Source organism: Odocoileus virginianus, chromosome 9 (assembly GCF_023699985.2).
Source record: "Odocoileus virginianus isolate 20LAN1187 ecotype Illinois chromosome 9, Ovbor_1.2, whole genome shotgun sequence".
Taxonomy (NCBI): Eukaryota; Metazoa; Chordata; class Mammalia; order Artiodactyla; family Cervidae; genus Odocoileus; species Odocoileus virginianus.
In genome coordinates, this window is record NC_069682.1 from 62,568,495 (window position 1) to 62,587,652 (window position 19,158).

General features: G+C 48.2%; 1 protein-coding gene across 1 annotated transcript in view; it reads right to left on the reverse strand.

Annotated features, from left to right (window-relative positions):
- Positions 1–19,158, reverse strand: part of KIAA1755 (KIAA1755 ortholog) — a 38,708-nt gene that overhangs the window by 16,622 nt on the left and 2,928 nt on the right. The window contains exons 2-5 of the mRNA XM_020909298.2: positions 9,229–9,426; positions 3,807–5,151; positions 3,126–3,323; positions 109–232 (exon numbers count right to left, since the gene is read on the reverse strand). Of these exons, the coding sequence (XP_020764957.2) occupies positions 109–232; positions 3,126–3,323; positions 3,807–5,151; positions 9,229–9,426 (1,865 nt within the window). The remainder of the gene's footprint in view (positions 1–108; positions 233–3,125; positions 3,324–3,806; positions 5,152–9,228; positions 9,427–19,158) is intronic.

Below are 19,158 nucleotides of genomic sequence, written 5' to 3' on the forward strand. Positions count from 1 at the left end.
GGCTCAGGACCAAGAGGATGCGATGTCTCTTCATATGGTACCTGGTGCTGGGCTCCGGGCTGAGAGGCCGAGGGGCCATAGGGTCGTCAGGCTGGCCGAGCCCCTTACCTGGGGATAGTGCACAGGTAAGAAAACAGCTTGGTGACCTCCGAGGCAGTGCACCATGGCGCCTCCCAGGGGCCCTTGGTGGTCGACACCAGAAGCAGGGGCCGCCCCGCCCTGTCCCGACCGCCTGGAAGAGAAAGCACACACATGAGCAGTGAGCACTTTGGTGGAGCCCCTTCTATAGGAACCTGCTCTGTGGCCTCTAGGCTTTGCCTGTACTGGTCCCTCTGTCTGGAATGCCCTTTCTCTTCTCCATCTGAACTCCTATTCATCCCTCAAGACCCCCAGTACAAAAGCTACTTCTTCAGAAAGTCATCCCCAAAACCATCCTCCATGCGGAGGCAGCCTCACCCTCCTCTGGGCACCCCTTGCCCTGGGCACCTTGAGCAGAATAGAGCTCACGGCATGAGCTTTGGGGTTCACACGGACAGGAATTGAAGTCCCAGGTCTGCACTGACTTGCTCTGTGTCCTTAGACAAGTCAGTGTGTCTCTGAGCCTCAGTTTCCTCATCTGTTAAATGGGGAGAATACAATACTGAGCAGATTAGGTTATTTCAAAGACTAAATGAAACAGCTCCTGAGAAGCATTTAACATGTGGCAAGGGCCTCATAAACAGCAGTTGTGGTAACAGCCATTATCTCTGTCCTCATCTCAGCCCCCATGTGGTGAGTGTGCATTCCACAGCTGACAGCTCACTATTTATTCTTTTTTTTTTTTGTGGCCATACCACGCAGCATGCGGGATCTTCCCTGACCAGGGATTGAACCCGTGCCCCCTGCACTGCAGAGTTTGGACCACAAGGGAAGTCCCACTATTTATTCTTGCAGACGTCTAACCATGAGTTCTTCACAGACTATTTCCTGTTCCAGGAATCCAGACAGTGTGCCCCACACCCCCCACAAGGGTCAAGAGTCTGAGGCCCAGGGAGTCAGCACAGCCTGTTTACACCATGGGGAAGGAAAAGTATAGCAAGGGGAAAGAGGCCCTGGTCGCTGGAAACTGGGCCTTTCCCGCACCCTGGGCTCACAGCCCTGACCCCCAGAGTCACCTCACTCAAGGCCACCCTTCAATGAGCACTGTGGACTCCATGCAGGTATGACCCTCCACAGTGTGGAGTGTGCGAGACCCTTTGGAGCTCATGAAGCCTTCAACAGACTCAACCACCTTCACAAGTGTTGCCTTACACATGGGTGCAACCATCTAGAACATAGAAGGACTGTGAGACTTTGTGAACAATTAATATGGGGACAGGGCTTCCCAGATGGTGCTAGTGGTAAAGAACTCACCTGCCAATGCAGGAAACATAAGAGACGCAGGTTCAGTCCCTAGGTCGGGAAGATCCCTTAGAGGAGGGCATGGCAACCCACTCCAGTGTTCTTGCCTGGAGAATTCCGTGGACAGAGGAGCCTGGCGGACTGCAGTCCACGGGATCTCAAAGAGTCAGACACGACTGAAGCAACTTAGCACGAATATAGGAACAAACAGCCTGAGCTGCAACAAAGATGACCAGGAAGACAGACAATGCCCCCCAGGAGTTTTAAAATGACAGAGCAGGGACTGCCCTGGTGGTCCAATGGTTACGGATCCGTCTTCCAATGCAGGGGATACAGGCTCGATCCCTGGTTGGGGAACTAAGATCCCACATGCCACGGGCAAAAGCCCCAGCCCTGCAACTATTAAGCCCACGTGCTGCAACCAGAGAGTAGCCCACACGCCACAACAAAGAACCCACACGCCAGAACTAAGACTCGAGGCAGCCAAGTAAATAAATAAATCTTTTTAAAAAGGAAAACAAAACAAAATGATAGATCGGTGTCCCCCAGGACATGTCTGCAGAAATTTAGATGTCTGTGAAATAAAACAGACTTGCAGGACAGTCAGGTCCCAGAAAGCACTGTGGTTTCTCTTGCTTCGAGAACTCTGCACATGCTGTTCTCTCTGCCTGGAACACCATCCCCACCATTTTACACAAAGAACACCTACTCATACTACAGAACTGAGTTTCACATTACTTCCTTCAGGAAGTCTTGCCTGACCGACCTCTCCTCTACCCCAAGCACCCCAGGGGCCTCATCTCTCCTCCCAAAGCTCCTTGTAATGCCACATAGTCACATTTTAGAGTGAATTATAATAATCTACTGTAATAACTTGTTGAATTTACTCCCAGAATATGCTTCCTGAGAGCAGGCTTGGTTCTCTGCTGAAGTGTCAGTGCTAAGCCCAGGGTCTGACACACAGTAGGTGCTCAATAAATCTTTATTGCAAAGATGAATAAATGTTAAACAAGAGTGATAACACTCTCAGTACTGGATGACGCTGACGCCCTAATCAGACCCCCCTTATCAGGTCAGAGCACTCATCCCCCAGAGGCTGTAGTTACAGGCTGTAAATTGGCCCAGAGATGCCCCCTTGTCTGAAGAATTGCCCTCCACTGAACTGGATCACGGGTTCACGTGCATCCTTATCCCAGGATCAGCCTGCAGCTGATGACTCACAGATCCAAGTGTACAAAAGGTCAGCTCCTGAACCTTAAGATAGAACCATCTCTGTGATGTAATTCATGCTCCAGAGCTGCCCCGCCCCTGGAAAATCAGGTCCCATCCTGGCTTAGCTTCTCCCCTGCCTTGCCCTGCCTCCCTTACTCTCCTTCCCTTGAGAGCGACCTTCAGGAAAATAAATCACTACCCCAAGGATCCCTGTCTTAAGCTCTGCTTCTAGGGAACCTGACCTAAGACATCCGCCTTGATGGCCTCACTGGAAGTGAGACAGATGGATGGATGGAGGGAGGGAGGGAGGAATGGATAGATGGATGAATGAATACCTAGAAATTGCTTTAACCTCCTTCATTGGAAAGATGAAGAATCTGAGTTCCAGGGAGGCCTGGTCCAGAACACAGGCATCTAGGACCTTCCCTGCCTCCCCCACACCCACCAACATCTGAAGATTCTCAGCCACCCCTATCCCCGCCCCCACAGCTCCCTCCCCTTCACCTCCACTCGCCCCTACAGCCCCTGAGGACCTGGCAGACATGCTATCCTGGAATGGAAGATCTCCACGCTCAGGGCCCCAATCCTGGGCTCAAGTCCTGGGGGGTCCTTTTCCAGAGTGGGGCTTTTTTCTGGAGGGCCTGCAGAAGCTTCTGGGAAGTCAGCCTTTTCCTCGGTCACTGGGTCTGAGTCAGCGTCTAGGCCAGATGTTTTGGTCTGAGTTGTTCCAGCTGCGGGTAAACAACAAAGAATATTGCAGAAGATGGATTTTCCCAGGGAAAATATTTTCTCACATTCTGCCTAACGATAAGCGCTTACAGTATTGATCTCCTTCTATGTGGCAGGCATTGTGCTAAGCTCCTTACTACTGGTATTGTCCTTGAACCTCAAAACAACTAGAGGAGGCAGATGAGATCCTCTTTGCACAGAGGGGGAGACCTGGCCTTACAGAGGTTAAGTCATTGATCAAAGTCACCCAGACAGTATATGGCCAAGCTGGGGTACAGACTCAGGCTGTCTCAGCACAACCACAGAATCTTGCTCAATTACAGGCTCAAAAGACCTTGAGCTTCTTGACATGCCACCCCGTGCTCTAAACCCCTGAGACGGACCCAGCCCAAGTGGATCTCAGCCCTGACATCCTATACCACCTTGTCACCTGATCACCTCCATAGAACAGTTGCCCTGTCCAGCTGAGTATGCGGGCATCTTACCTTTCCCTAAGCACTTGGCTCGGTTGGGTTTGGGTGAGTAGAGTGAACACAAGACTTTCCAGGGTCCGTCATGCTGGAGCGAGGCTTTCTCCGAGGCCCGAGGCGCTTGCCTCTGCCCCTTTAAGAATGAGAATTTGAGCCCAGGAGTGGGCGACCCGGAAGAGGAAGTGTTTTGACCGCGGTTGGTCACAGGCTTGGCAAGTCTCCCATTGCCCTGTTTGGTCATCTCTTCCATCTTGGTTTCAGAGGCTGGAGCAGCAAGAGGAGAAACTGGGCACAGCCGGGGAGAGGATGCTTGTTTTGGTCCTGGCTTGAGCTGGTCCATGTTCTCTGAGTTTCCCAGAATGCCCTGTGTTGTGTTGGCCGGTGGCTCTTCTGAGGCACCTGTCCCAAGGCCAGACGCACAATGCAGTGGGTTTACAAAGATGCTGAGGTATGGCTCTCGGGACTGGTGTTCTGAGTCTTGGGTAGGGACTTTATCATTAGCCTTTCTCCTTGAGCCCCAAACACAGGGTTTCTCCCCCAAGCTTTCAGCCTTCTCACAAGCCCATTTTTCCAAGGAAGGCTCTCCATTGGCCCCTGACAGAGGCAGCATCCTTTGAGAGAAAGGGATTTCCTTGGTTCCAGATAGCTCCTTTGGGACCCCCAAAGGACACCCATTGGGCGTCACCACCTCCTTACTGGGAGACCCTTCTCTGCTCTCTTGGGGAAAGTCCAGAAGAGCCACATACTCTCCCTCCGGGTCCTGGCTGGCCACACTGTCCACCCTGAAGCCCACCTCCCCAGGTCCAGCTTGTTCCACCTTGATGAGGCCTGGGTACTTGTTCCTGTGTGTCCTGCCCTTGCCCAAACTCCGGACAAGCAGCACCTGGCTGTCTGGGCACCTGGCTTGGTGCAGGTCTTGAGAGCTACTCAAATCCAGTGCCTCTAACTGAAGGGACTCCCAGGCTGGGGAGAGGAGATTCACTGCTGGGGCTCTGTCATCCACAAACTCTGGGCTGGTTATCTTGGTCCAGGGCACAGGGGCCATGCCATCTTCTGAAGCTATCAGACAGTTGTGTAGGGGACTGCCCTCAGAGTCACCGTTGATGGCCTCCAGCCAGGCTGGGCTGAAAAGTATAGGATAGGATGACTCAGGGACTGGCTTCGTGTCCACTGTGCGGAGGTCCACAGAGAGGCACTTGATCGTGAGGCAGACGGACTGCTCCTCCCGGGGCTCAACTTGGAGGTAGAAGTCACCTTGGCGCAGTAAGAGGGGATTGAGGGGTGCCAGGTGGACCACAACCTCATCCCGCAGGCACAGTGGCCAGCCCTCATGCAGGAAGAGGCGGTGTGAGTAGGGGGCCTGCAGAGAGGAGGGGGACAGCATCAGAGAATCATGCTCTGAAAGCCCCACCCATGGGTTTCTTCCTTCCCTCTCCCAGAAGGAACGTTGAACAGGTCTAGGACTCAGGTGAGGCAAGAAAGGTGCCTAGGACACAGCATCCAAGGAAGCCCCACTCTTGGCATCCTGCAAGTCACGCAGCCCCGAGAGGGAGCACTTCCTTCAACGTTAGGACCTCCATGCCTCTTGCTCCCCCTAGTCCTGGCCCTGACCTTGAAAATATCAATACCTCCTCACCTACTGGGCCAAGGGAGAAAAAAGTTGTGAGTGCCAGGCCCCAGTTAGCAAGAGCCTTTTCCATGAGGATTGTCCTGCTGGCTGCCTTCTCCTCTCCAACCATCAAAACTCCTCTCAACCCAGTTCAAGTTGAACGCTCCACTTTAGGGCCAGGGAGACATGGGTTCCAAGGTCTGAATTGCTAACTTGTGCAAATGACATAATTTCTTTGAGCCTCAGCTTCCCTATTTGCAAATAGGAATAATGATGCATATTGGTATAATTAGGACTTTCCCAGGTGGTAAAGAATCCACCTGCCAATGCAGAAGATGCAGGTTCAATTCCTGGGTCAGGAAGATCACCTGGAGGAGGAAATGGCAACCCACTCAGGCACTCTTGCCTGGAAAAATCCCATGGATGGAGGAGCTTGGCTGGCTGCAATCCAGGGAGTCACAAAGAATCAGACACAACTGAGTGACTGAGCTCAGATACCAATACACACATTGGTATTATTGGGTTGGTACGAGGATTAAGTGAGATCATAAATACATGTATGTTTTTTTAAAAAACAATGCAATAATAAGTAGATGTTCGTGCATGCTCAGTCACTTAGTTGGCCCTGTGCGGGCGCAGTGTTCAGCAGTGACCCCAAATGGCATCAACAGAAACAACAGCTCCACCAAACTGAAAACAGGTCTTTCTCTTCCTGACTTTTGGAAAAGAGTCTGATTCCTGCGGATCAAATAAGCCCCAGTAATCTCATGTAATTTGGATGAGTGTATGGGAGAGCTGGAGAGAGTGACACTGAACGTCCTGCAAATCAAGAAGGTGTTTCCTGGAATTATGAATTGGGGGAATGATGAGATCTGACCACACCTGTAACTGCCTTGTTGATAAGCCAGTTCATTTCAGTTATACTGCAGATTTGGCTGTCTCCAAGAAACTTTCTATCCACAAACCACAAGTCTGTGCGTTATTTCACCCTCTTCATATAGACCTCTGCTGTTTACAGCATCTTTCCCCCTTCCCTCCACTTCTCAGTGAATGAGATGAAACAGCCGAGTGGTGTTTTGCAAATAGCAAATCACCATAGAAATGACTGTTATGACCATCTTATTTGACTCACAGTAATTCAGGAGTGCAGGGAGTTTGGGAACTATCATTCCCACTTTACAGATGAGAAAACCAAGGCTCAGAGAGATAGTTTAAAAAAAAAAAAAAAAAGCCTCATTATCACACAGCTGAAAAGCAGCCAAAGCAGGACTTGTGCTCACATTTAGAATCAGCCATATGTTTGTCTCCAGTTTCCCTAGACTTCATTGATTGTGGCTGTCTGTCTGGGTGCTGGTGGTTATAAAGGCAGACTTTGAGGCCGGAGCATTCTTATTTCATAGGGAGAAAGGAAAGAGTGGTCAAGTAACAGCCAGCAGCTACTGAGCAATTTCTTCATGCCAGGTTCTGTGCTAAGCTGTGTGTATCATCTCAGCAAGGTACACACATCCTGTGTTATTAACATTCCTGCTTTCCTCATAAGGAAACTGAAGTTCAGAGAGGGGACATGGATCCCCCAACTTCACAGCAATGGAGACTGGATTTGAGCCTGGGGCACCTGACCCCTGGGGACATACATTAATTCCATGCCACCACTCCCTGCTCTGAGGTGACACAAATTCACCTATAATTACAATTAAAATTGTTTATAATTTAAAACATAAAAAATCTAAATGTTGTGATCCTTGCCCCCAGAAGAAATGGGAAAAGGAACAGTGCAAATGCAGTTTTAATGGCCAAATAAAAGAAGCAGGTAGATGTATAGCTTGTTAGGGAGAAGAAATAAAGATGGGGAGCCATTGCGTGCATGGTCAGTGGCTCAGTCGTGTCCGACTTTTTGCAACCCATGGATGGTAGCCCACCAAGCTCCTCTGCCCATGGGATTTTTCAGGCAAGAATACTGGAGTGGGTTGCCTTTTCCTCCTCCAAGAGAGCTTCCTGACCCAGGGATCGAACCTGCATCTCCTACATTGGCAGGCAGATTCTTTACTACTGAGCCACGAGGGAAGGATGGGGAGGATACAGCTTAAATAATCTCAACATAGATATGTGGAAATTGGCTGCAATGTTTCAGCAAGATTCTTTCTTCTCGTCCAAGAACAGTGAATGTGTGTGGAGCTATTTCTATGTGCTAGGCACTGTGCTAAGCACCTAGAATGAAATGACCTATTTCCTTCCAGTTCCAACCATCTCTTATTCTAGCCTCCTAAGTCTGAACTTTTAGCTGCTGCGTTCAATTTTTTCTATCACTGAAATGATGCACATAATTCCTCCATTTATTTCTGCTCCTGATGTGCCAGGTCCCTGACAGATATGAGCAACTCAGGAAAGGCTAGTAGGACCTAAGATGCTCCTAGCAATTCTTGAGGCTGGAGCAGTTAGGGGTGGGCATTGAATAACAGAAGGGCAGGGCAGAATCAGCAACTCTGCAAAGGATGTGGGAAGTTCCATGAGTAAGCATCTGAAGCTTTGATCTCCAAAGGCCTCTCCCCACCCTTTTCTTAAAACAATCTCCACCCTCTGAGCACAGAGGTAGGCATAGGATTCAAGTCTGCAAAGTCCTCAAATCCATTCCTCTGGCTGCAATAATTGGTCCAAGAATAGACACAGGATCCAAGCCTGGCCAGTCCTGGTACCGCGTTCCCCTTGCCTCAATGATTGGTCCAAGCATGGATGCAAGACTCAAGCCCAGCCAATCAGGATCCTCCCTTGAGATTTTTCTATCTGCAACTGATGGGGAAGAGTTCATTTTCCTCTTCAAGGTAGGATTTGATCCTGGTGCTGCCCTAGGCTCCACCCTCGAGGAAACACCTAGCTTGTAAGAATGATCCTGACAAGCAGTAGCAGAGACAAGAGACAAGGTCCCAAAGGGGTCTGATCAGTGGATGACCTCAGACCCATGTCGGGATCACCTTGTCCTGATCTAAGTAAGGATCTGTCATTTGCAGCCAGCGAGTTCTGCCTAAAACACTTTTCTTTCCACTTTGCCTCAGGAGAGGGCTCCCTGAGATCTGGGTTTGAAGGAGTCTCATTGGCTTCCCAGGTGGCTCAGTGGTAAAGAATCCGCCTGCCAATGCAGGAAGCGTGAGTTCGATTCCTAGTCAGGAAGATCCCTGGAGGAGGAAATGACAACCCACTCCAGTATTCTTGACTGGAGAATCCCATGGATAGAGGAGCCTGGCAGGCTACAGTCCATGGGGTCACAAAGCGTCAGACAAGTACTAGTATCTCTAACGCACCCTCAAACACTGCAGACATCATTAACCATTCAGAGAATTCCTTCTTACTGAGCCAACCAGGTGCTCTAGGCAGTCCCTACTAATAGATCAAAGTTGGTATTTGTTCATTCAACATCCAGGGAAGAAAGTGAGAGTTCTGATACCACACGGGCTTCAGGGAAAGTCTGGGACATTCTCTACTATTTCCACTGAAGCTTCCCCACTTCAGTCAAGACAGTTAGACAATGCCCACAGTATCAATTCCTGGGGGCCAGAGAATCCACACAGATGCTTTACCCAGGCCTCCCTCCTTGTTATTCAAAGTGCAAATGTGATTGACTCCTACATGTCAGAGGGTAAAGGCCCAAGTGACCTTCCTGTCCATCTATGGGGCTGAAGTTTTTTGGGGGGCAAGCAATTAATACCTGAAAACCATCCCATGTCCTCAGTTCATGCTCTTCAACAAGATACATACCAGCCCACTTCCTTCTCTGCTCACCTGCAGCCTGTCTGGGAGAGCTTGTACCCTGACCCCATGTCCCTTTCAACTTACACATGCTGCTTCACGCACTTGTTCACACAGGCGCTTGGCAGGGATCAGGAAATCCAGGAGGAAGTTCAGTCCATCGCCCTGGAAGTCAGAATCCAGGAGACGGAACACCTGACCCAGGATGGTAGATGCTGTTGCTTCAAAAGGGGGATAGAGGCCTGCCAGGGCGTGCTGGATGGCTGCGTCCAGGGATGGGGGGTCCTGTGGGGGACAGGAGAAAAAGATGAAAACTGATAGCAGCAATAATAATAAGAGTAGTGGCCACTTCCCAGGACCTTCCCGGCCCCGTATGACTAAGGTCCTTGCTAACTCTGACTTCCTCGGCTACTCCTTCCCACTCGCACACCCCCTCCAGCCACACTGCTTTCTTTCCTGTTCTTCAAACTCTAGGCACAATCTCACCCCAGGGCCTTTGCACTGGCTGTTGCCTCTGCCTAGAATGCTCCTCCTTAAGACATCCTCATTCCCTCACCTCCTGCAGCTCTTTGCTCGGTTGTCATCTGCTGGTCCAAGGTAGGGTAGAAGAACAAGGGAAGGCATTCAGGTCAGGCCAGAAGGAAAGGGGTGGTCAGCAATCCCAAATCTGGCCACTTAGCTGACGTGCAGGCCTGCAGATTGAAGCTGAGCGACTGCATAGCCCAGCCTGGATCAGGCAAGCCCTAACCATATGCAGACACATGAGTGATAATAAGTGGTTGCTGTTTTATACTACTTGTTTGGAGTGGTTTGTTACACAGCTATAACTAACTGATATAAGTTGGTATAATTGATACAAGCACCCATGTTCATATATCAAGGATGCCTTCCCTAGGTGTTTATTGGGAACAGACCATCAGTGCTCGCTTCAGCAGTACATATACTAAAAATGGAAACAGACCATCAACACATACCCTCCTAAGCCTACTCCTTCCCCACATCCCTACCTTAGTGATTGGCCCCCTCATCCAGTCAGACTCTGAAACCAGAAATCTGCTCATCATCTTGCCCCTTCCTCCTGCCTCTCCTGCCCACAAGCAACTGTCAGCTGCATCCTATAGTCTTCTCATCTCCAACAACTCACCAACCCATTCCCTCTGCTATCTTCCCCTGCCTTGCCTTGGTCCAGGTCCCCATCACGTCTTCTACTGAATCACCTCATCACTGGTTTTCCATCTCTTGTTTCCCTCTCAGCCATTTCTCCAACAGGACCCCAAGGTGATCTTTCTCAAATGCAAACCTTGGGGATTTCCCTGGTGGTCCAGTGGCTAAGACTCTGCACTCCCAATGCAGGGGGCCTGGGTTAGATCCTTGATCAGAGAACTAGATCCTACATGCTGCAACTAACAATCTTGCTTCCCAGGTAGCTCAAACAGTAAAGAATCTGCCTGTAATGTGGGAGACCTGGGTTGGATCCCTGGGTCGGGAAGATCCCCTGGAGAAGGGCATGGCAACCCACTCCAGTATTCTTGCCTGGAGGATTCCATGGACAGAGGGCCTGGGGGGCTACAGTCCAAGGTGTCATAAAGAGCTGGACACGTCTGAGCAACCAGCACCACCAGCAACGATCTCTCATGCCACAACGATGATCGAAGATCCTATGTGCCATGATTAAGTCCCAGCACAGCCAAATAAATAAATTTTTTTTTTAATGCAAATCTGGCCTTGCAAGTATCCTGCTCAAAACCTGCTCACAGGTTTCTCACTGCCTTCAGAAAACAGCCAGCCTGGCCTCCAGCCTCACTATTCTCCCCAGGCTTCTGCCACAAGGACACACACACTCTTCCTCACTTCCAGGCTTCACACATGCTGTTCCTTCCTCCAGGGATGCCGCCCACCTCCATGCCCACTGAACTAACTCCTTCTCATCTGCAGCATCCCAGCCAGTCCATCATCTCTTCCAGACTTTCTCTGACCTCCTGCTCCCATCCCAGCTGGGTCAAGTGTCCCTTTTTCTTGGCTTTCATGGCGAATGCCACGCTGATTTTGTCTCCCTTGGTGGACCCCAGGCTCCCTGAGGACAGGAGTGGTATTCAGAATAATGCTCCCCCCAAATGCCCACATTCTAATCTGTGGAACCTGTCACTAAATCCCCTTACGTGGCAAAGAGGAACTAAAATTGCAGATGGAATAAAAGTTGTTAATCAGCTGGACTTAAAATAGGGAGATTATTCTGGATTATTCAAGTGGGCCCAATCCAGTAACAAGGGTCCTCAAAAGTAGAAGAGAATGCAGAAGAGGCAAAAGTCAGGAGGAAATGTGACTGGAAGAAGCATCCAAGAGAGGACATACTGCTGGCTTTGAAAATGGAGGCAGAGCCAAGGAATGTGGGCGGCTCCTAGAAGCTGGGAAAGGCAAACAGATTCTCGCTGAGAGTCTCCAGAAAAGAATGCAGCCCATCAACACCTTGATGTGAGCCCAATGAGTTGGACCTGCTGATCTATAAAGCTGCAAGTTAACAAATTCATGTTGCTGTAAGCTACTAGACTTGTGGTCATTTATTCCAGCAGCACCAGAAACTAACACAGCCAGCACTGGCTCCTATTCATCTAGGGTCTTCATTCCTTGCATAAAATAGGTGCTCAGTAAATGCGGAGGGATGAGTAAAGTGTCCCTCTCTGAATCACAGCTTTTCCACCCATAAAATGGGCAAGTGGGACAAGGCCAGAGGTTCCCAACCAGGTATAGTAATAGGGTCCGTGGGTTGTGATTTTCAGCTCTTAAAAAGACTGATGAAAGCCCTTCTGGTTGCCCCAGATTGGGTGCCCGCTATTGCTGAGGGATGTAAAGGAAGATGAGAATAAATAAGACAGCAACATAAAGAGGGCCTATCTAGGGCAGAAAAATCATTTTTCTAAATGAGGTCCCTGGAGATAGGGAAATAAAATAGAGACTTTGAGGAGAGGGAAGAATGCATTTCTCCATCCCAGAAAGATTCCAATGCCAGGAGGCTATAAATCAAGGGATGCTAGCCCAGAGCATTTAGACAAGTGTCAGGGTCACTGCTGGGTCCCCAGTACCCACAGAGCTGAGTACAAGTGAGGCCCTCTACTGCTCTCTGTAGAATGAATGAATGAATGAATGTCTACAGCCCCCACTCTGAAGGAAAGAGGGTCCTGACATGACAGTAAGCTCAGAGGGACACACACCCACACACAGCAGTGCGCAAGCCCAGGAGGGGCTATTTTCACACTAACTTGGGGATGGGGTTTGATTTCAAAGAACTACGAAAAGCTCATCTGGCCTGGTGACCTCTCTCAACGCCTCCCCTGGTCAACACCCAGTAATCCCAATACCACCTCTCCTCCCCGGCCATCTAATACTGGGGCCACAGTGGGGACAGGAAGTTGGGGGACCCTGTCTGATATCCATGAACTCACAGATAGTCAAAGGTAGGCCACCACCCATCCCTCCCCTCTCCTAGGTCCTACTCCACTGTGCTGCCTGGAGTAGGTGCTTCCCTTGCTGGGCCTCATTCCTCGTGGGCACATGGAGTTGGGCTAGTTATGTTTTGTTTTCTTTTTGGAAATTTAATCATTTATTGTCACCTTCATGAATGTTAGCATATCTGAATATGTTTTCTTTTTAATACCTTTTGTACTGTCATCATTTACTACTTTTCTTCAAATCCACTCACTTTTTTTTTTTTTAAATCTTTTGATCACGCTTCAGGATTCTAGTTCCCAGACAAGAGAAGGAATGCACACTCCCTGCCGTGGAAGCGTAAAGGCTTAACCACTGCACTGCCAGAGAAGTCCCTCCGCTTACTACTTCTTAAAAACGTACATACATAATTGCATCTTTTTAAAAAATTCATTTATTTATTATTTTCAGCTGTGCTGGACCTCCGTTGGCTTGTGGCTTCAGTGCTTGCGGTGCGCAGGATCAGTAGTGTTGGAGCACAGGTTTAGTGGCTCCTTGGCATGTGGGATCTTCCTGGATCAGGGATTGAACCTGGCCCCATAACTGCATCTTAAATGGAGACTATGTCACCATACTGGTTATGAGACTGCGGCCAGATTGCTTGAATTCAAATTCTAGCTCTGTCATTTATTGGTCATTTGACCTAGCAAGTGACTTAATTCTCTGCTTCAATTTCCTCATCTTTAAAGCTGGAGACTGTCATCCTACCTGCCTTAAAGAGTTGAGACAGGTTGAGTGAGAGAGTATATGTAGATTCTCTGCCGAAGTCGAGCACTTAGTAGGTGCTTTAAACAACAGCCATCACTGCTTTTTCTGTAGTCAGGTTACAATTATTATTATATCACTACTTTAAATGGAAAAACCAATATAAATTGGCCTAACTAGAGTGTAACTCCAAAAATAGACCAAAGATGCATTGGGTAGTTTTTAATATTATTTTATTTATTTAAAATATATATATATATATATACTTATTTTTAAATGTATTTAAATATGTATTCTTTATATTTATTCATAAGTATATTTACATGTATTATTATAATAGCTATATATATATATATATATATATATATATATATATCTCATGTAACTGCATGCTCAGTTGTTTCAGTCATGTCCAGCTCTTTGTGACCTATGGACTGTAGCCCACCAGGCTCCTCTGTCCATGTGATTGTCCAGGCAAGACTACTGGAGTGGGTTGCCATGCCCTCTTCCAGGGAATCTTCTCAAACCAGAGATTGAGACCTCAAGCCCATGTCTCCTGCATTGCAGGTAGATTCTTTACCACTGAGCCATTGGAAAAACCCCTCTGTAAGTGTATATTTATGCAAATAATTTAATATACAACTATAAAATAATTACACATTTATTGTATAAAATCTATTTTTACTATTCAATTTCCATAAAAATAAACTATTTTTAAAAGAAAGAGTAATGGATTTGCAAAGCAACTATACTTTAGTAAAATTTAATTTTAAAAAAAAAGGTAATGGATAAACAGCAAGGTCCTGCTGTAAGCACAGAGACCTACATTCAACAGCCTATGGTAGGACTTCCCTGGTGGCCCAGTGGTTAAGAATCCACCTGCCGACGCAGAAGACATGGGTTCAGTCCCTGGTCCAGGAAGATCCTACCTGCCGTGAGGCAATTAAGCCCCTGCGCCTCAACCACTGAGCCCGCGTGCAGCAACTATTGAAGCCCATGTGCCCCAGGACCCATGCTCCCCAACAAGAGGGGCCACTACAGTGAGAAAACACGGCCAAACAGTAGCCCCTCTTCTGCTTACACAACTAGCAAAAGGCTGTGCATAGCCACAAAGACCCAGCACAACCAAAAATAAAAACAGTAAATAAACTTCTAAGAAAGCAGTGTTTGCTTTAAAAAATATCCTCTGGTAAATCATAATGGAAAATAACATAAAAGTGTGTATATATGTATAACTGAATCACCCTGCCGTACAGCAGAAATTAACATAACATTGTAAGTCAACTGTATTTCAAAAAAAAATATTGAAAACAAACAGTAAACAATGAAAAGAAATACTGCCGTTAAATTCTAGGGACATTTGGTGACCTCCTGAAGGCCAGGACATCTCTCTTTCTTCCCAAAGGAGATCACCACACCCTAGAAAGGTGTTAAAGACATCTTTTCACAGAGGGAGGCTTACTCCCTGGGTGCTCAGATCAGAGGAGAGTTTGAAAGAGACAGACTCTAACCACACGATTCCATGTTATTTAGTTTCAGTCTGGGACCACTTGTGTCTCAACTACAGCCTGCATCCCAATATCTGGGGGAAAGAAAAAATGATGAGCCTCAGTTCCCCATTTGTAAATAGGAATTGTAGTCCCCTGCCTGTCTTGCTCAGATGCCTATTCTGGACATAGAAGGAGATAAGGGATATAGGAAGTCATAAGAAAAGTAAACGTTCTGCTGTTGTTGTTATTGTTATTAACTGTTATTTATTTTTACTCATCCTGTAGAACAAAGCTCAAGTCCTGGCCTCTGTGTGAAGACATCTGGTCCCTTCCCGAATCCACAAGGGTCACCCCCATACTAATAAGAGTTTCCAGGCACTGCTGTGAACGACACCCTCTACTCACATTGTTTGGCCACACACAATCATCCTAGGGGCAAAATAGGAACACCCCATTTTGCAGATAAAGAGACTGAGGCGGATCTGGCCCAAGGTCACAGAGAAGGGGAGAAAAAGCCAGGATCCAACCCAGGTCTGGGAGGGTCAAGTCTACCCTCTGCCTCATCCCTGGGGGTCTGCCTTGGGGTCCCCAACAGCCACCAGATTTGGGGGCGCCCTTCCCAGCTGTCTGTCTTGCCCTGTTTCAAGTGGAGCCTAAAGACACTGTTTACCTCTCACCGTCACAGGCTTCTAGCCTGGGACTCCTTGGCTTTCACACACTGGCTCAGCTGGCCGCACACTCTAACCATATAAGGAGCAGCCAGTAAAAAGGAAGAATGTTCCAAGTTAACATGACTCTGAGCTCTTGGCCAGAGCATTACCTGCTACAGGCCTGAACCCCAGGGGCTCATAAGCTGTCCAAGTATTGGGGGAAGCACACGGTGACGGGGCCCAGGCGGCTGCAGAGAGGAAAGCTGGCCAGTCTCCACTCAAAATCAACCGAGCAGCCCAGCCTGGGACCACAGGAACCCAAACACCGTCGGCCAGACGTGGGCCCCTCAAAATGATTTCCGTGAAACTCAATCAACATGTTTCCATTCCTCCCCTGTGAGCACAGCCTGGCTGCGCCTTTAACTGCTCCTCGACAGAATCTGAGGCAGGAGACAGCCTGAAGCTGAGAAAGAAGAGGGTGTCACAGCCCAGAGCCCGTCTGTAGCTCCCCAGCCCCCTCCCCTGTGACCCAGTGCCAGAGATGGAAACACCAGTGGGGCTGGCAGGATCGGCCTGCAAGGCTGCCACCTGTACCAGGCTCACAGACTTCTGGAATGACCCACGGTACCTTGTATGATGCCAAAGGACAGAGAAGAGTGCCTGTTCCCGGCAGTCCTGTCTGGGCACGAGAGGAACAGGGAGTATGGGTGTTTGTAAATTTCTGATCAATGTCTTTGCAAACAGCCTCTATTATTATTATAATCTTAAGTCTTGTCTTTATCAAGTAAAATAAGCAAATAGAAAGTGCTTCCCCGGTGGCTCTGATGGTAAAGAATCTGCCCACAATGAAGGAGATCTGGGTTTGATTCCTCAGTTGGGAAGATCCCCTGGAGAAGGGAATGGCAACCCACTCCAGTATGCTTGCCTGGAGAATTCCATGGACAAAGGAGCCTGCTGGGTTGCAAAAAGTTGGAAACGACTGAACGACTAACACAACATAAAGGGCACAGGTTGATGTATTTTTAGCTCTGTACATACCCCTGGAACCACTACCCAAATTGAAAAGTCAAGATTTCCACGCCCCTCCCCGCAAGAAAGAGGCCCCCACCCAGACCACTCTCCCATTCCAGCGGTAAGTACGCTTCTGACTACTGGAATTTTTTTTAAAGAAAAATTCCCATGCAGTGTGATCTCCACTGTGTAAAAATGTGTGTAAGCTGAGAGGCCATGAAATAAAGTGTTAACTGTAGTTACCCCTGAGGGCTGTGAGGGGCAGGGGCTTGTAATTCGCAGTTTTAATTTTCCTTCTCAGTCGCTGGATTTTCCAAACACTCTGTAACCAGCCTGTAGAGATTTTATAATTGGGGGACGGGGATATAAAAGTGTGATTGTGAGTGCATTTTTAAGTCTGGTTCCCTTTTTAAATGGTCTCACCAGATGTGGCTAGCTGGGCCTTTTGAGAGGTGGGCTGAACTCTCAAAGGCCCAGCTTTATCCATTTGCTCCAACAGGCACAGATTTTAGCATCACCGAGTATTGACACCTCCAAGCTTGGGAAGAGACAGGATGGAGGAAAGCTGAGGTAAGCAGTATCCTCGGGCTACAACGTTCAACTCCTGCTCTCCTCTGTGGCAGAAATGCCAAGGGAAGATGAGATTCCACCGTTGACTCACTGAGTCATCTTGGCCTCAGTTTCCCCATCTGTAAAATGGGGGCATTGGGCTTATCTATCTCCAAGGCCATTCCAAGTGGGGCCTTTCTAGAATTCAAGGTATAATCAGGTCCAGGAAGGACTGGAGCTGGGATATGGTTCCCCAGTGGGATCACTTAACCCACAGGTAATGAGAAAGTTTACAAAAGTCTGTCTCATCCATCTTCCTACTCAGGTCCAGGGAAGGTCTAAACCAGCAGCCACAGATGCAAGTGCCTATGGAGGCCTGAGAGTTGACATGGACAACGGAATTGGTCTATGTGTGAGAAAATAACCCCTCTAGCCCTTTGGCGAGTGACCCCTTATGGTGGGACTCAGAATCAGGGAAGCAGTAGGGAGCTGTGGCTCCTGGGGCACACGCCCCATTTCATCAGCTCCAGCCCAGTGCTGCCTTTGCCCAGCATTGCCAGATCCACTGACATTTTAGTAAAACCTCCCAATATTTTAAAGTTTGGCCAAACCAAATACATCTGTGAGCCTGATGCAGCCTGGTAGGTATCAAGCTGTGACCGCCAGACTCAACTACCTGGGACCTTCCCCTTGAACTTCTCCAGGCAGGAAAATCTAACCAGTGTTCTGTTGCTCTGGGTGCCAGGAAGTTATTGCTCACATCCATCTAAAGCTTCTCCTGCTTTGAATCCTTTTTAGTTTTGTGTGGGTGGAAGTATGAGTGAGAATTGGCTCCTTATTAAAAAAAAAAAAAAAACAACTTTCAGAAACTGGAAAAACAACTCAGATGCAGTGAACTAAAAAGCAAGTGGGAGTCAGCAGACCCACGTTCAAGTCTAGCTTTGTTGTGTATCATCTGTGTGATCTTGCGCAACTTGGTTCACCTCTCTGGGCCTTGGTTCTATGTTTGTTCCTTTCCCTCCTGGCCCTTTTGCCTCTGCCCTGGGGTTCATCTCCCATCCAAACCACATAAGGTTAATAACAGTTATAACTAGAGCTTCTTCCTACTGAGCAGGCTTCTGTGGCATGTCTTATGCTAAAAAATTTCCATACATTCTTTTATCTCATCTTCTCAACAATTCTATGAGATGGATATATTTATTCCCATTTTACAGATTAAGAAACTGAGCCCAAGTCAATGGTAGAGCCAGCATATGAACCTGCCCACATAACTACCAGTTCTTCTGCCTCTTCCCCAGGCTCCCTGCCACCTGGCTAGGCTCCCCTTTGGCCACGATGGTCTTTCTAACACAGACCCAACTGTAACCTTCCACTGCTCAACTATCTTGAGAGGCTCCCCATTGCCTAAGCAGCTCAGCCTGGCATTAATGGCCCATTAATCTCCCCAGAAGCCCCTTCCTATGTCTAATACACAATACACCCTAGCTCAGGGCTTCCCAATGACCCATGTATCTCATTCATGAGTTTTTCTTACTGTTCACCTAACCTAGTTTATTGTTTCTTTAATATCCATTATTTATAGGGTTGGCCAAAAAGTTTGTTTGGGTTTTCCCAAACATTTTGGCCAGCCCAATACTTCCTATTCATCTTTCTGTCAATTCATTCTCAACTTGAATTTATTTGTATTTATTATCATGTGTTCCTGCCGTTTAAATCACTTCCTAACACTCATTAAGAAGAAAAGCTGCAAAATGAGAAATGTTCATCTAAGTGCCATCGAAGTCTCCCCTTCCAGGACCCTTTGTGGGCTCCCCACTTTGGGAAGCACATCCTGAACTCCCACGAGCTCCTCTCCAGACTGGATGAGCTCTTCCTCACCCTTCAGAGCCCTGCTCCACCTGCATTTTTTTTTTTTTGCCACTTGTGGAAATCGTAGTTCCTTGACCAACGATTGAACCCAGGGCACTGAAAGCCCTGAGTCCTAACCACTGGACCACCAAAGAACTCGCTCGACCCATAGCTTTAATTTTTTCATGCTATGTGTGCTTCCAGGCAAAGTGATGGACTCCCCTGCCCATCATTCAGCACAGAATTCCCAGGGAGTGGTCTGCCTTCCCCAGTGACCGCAA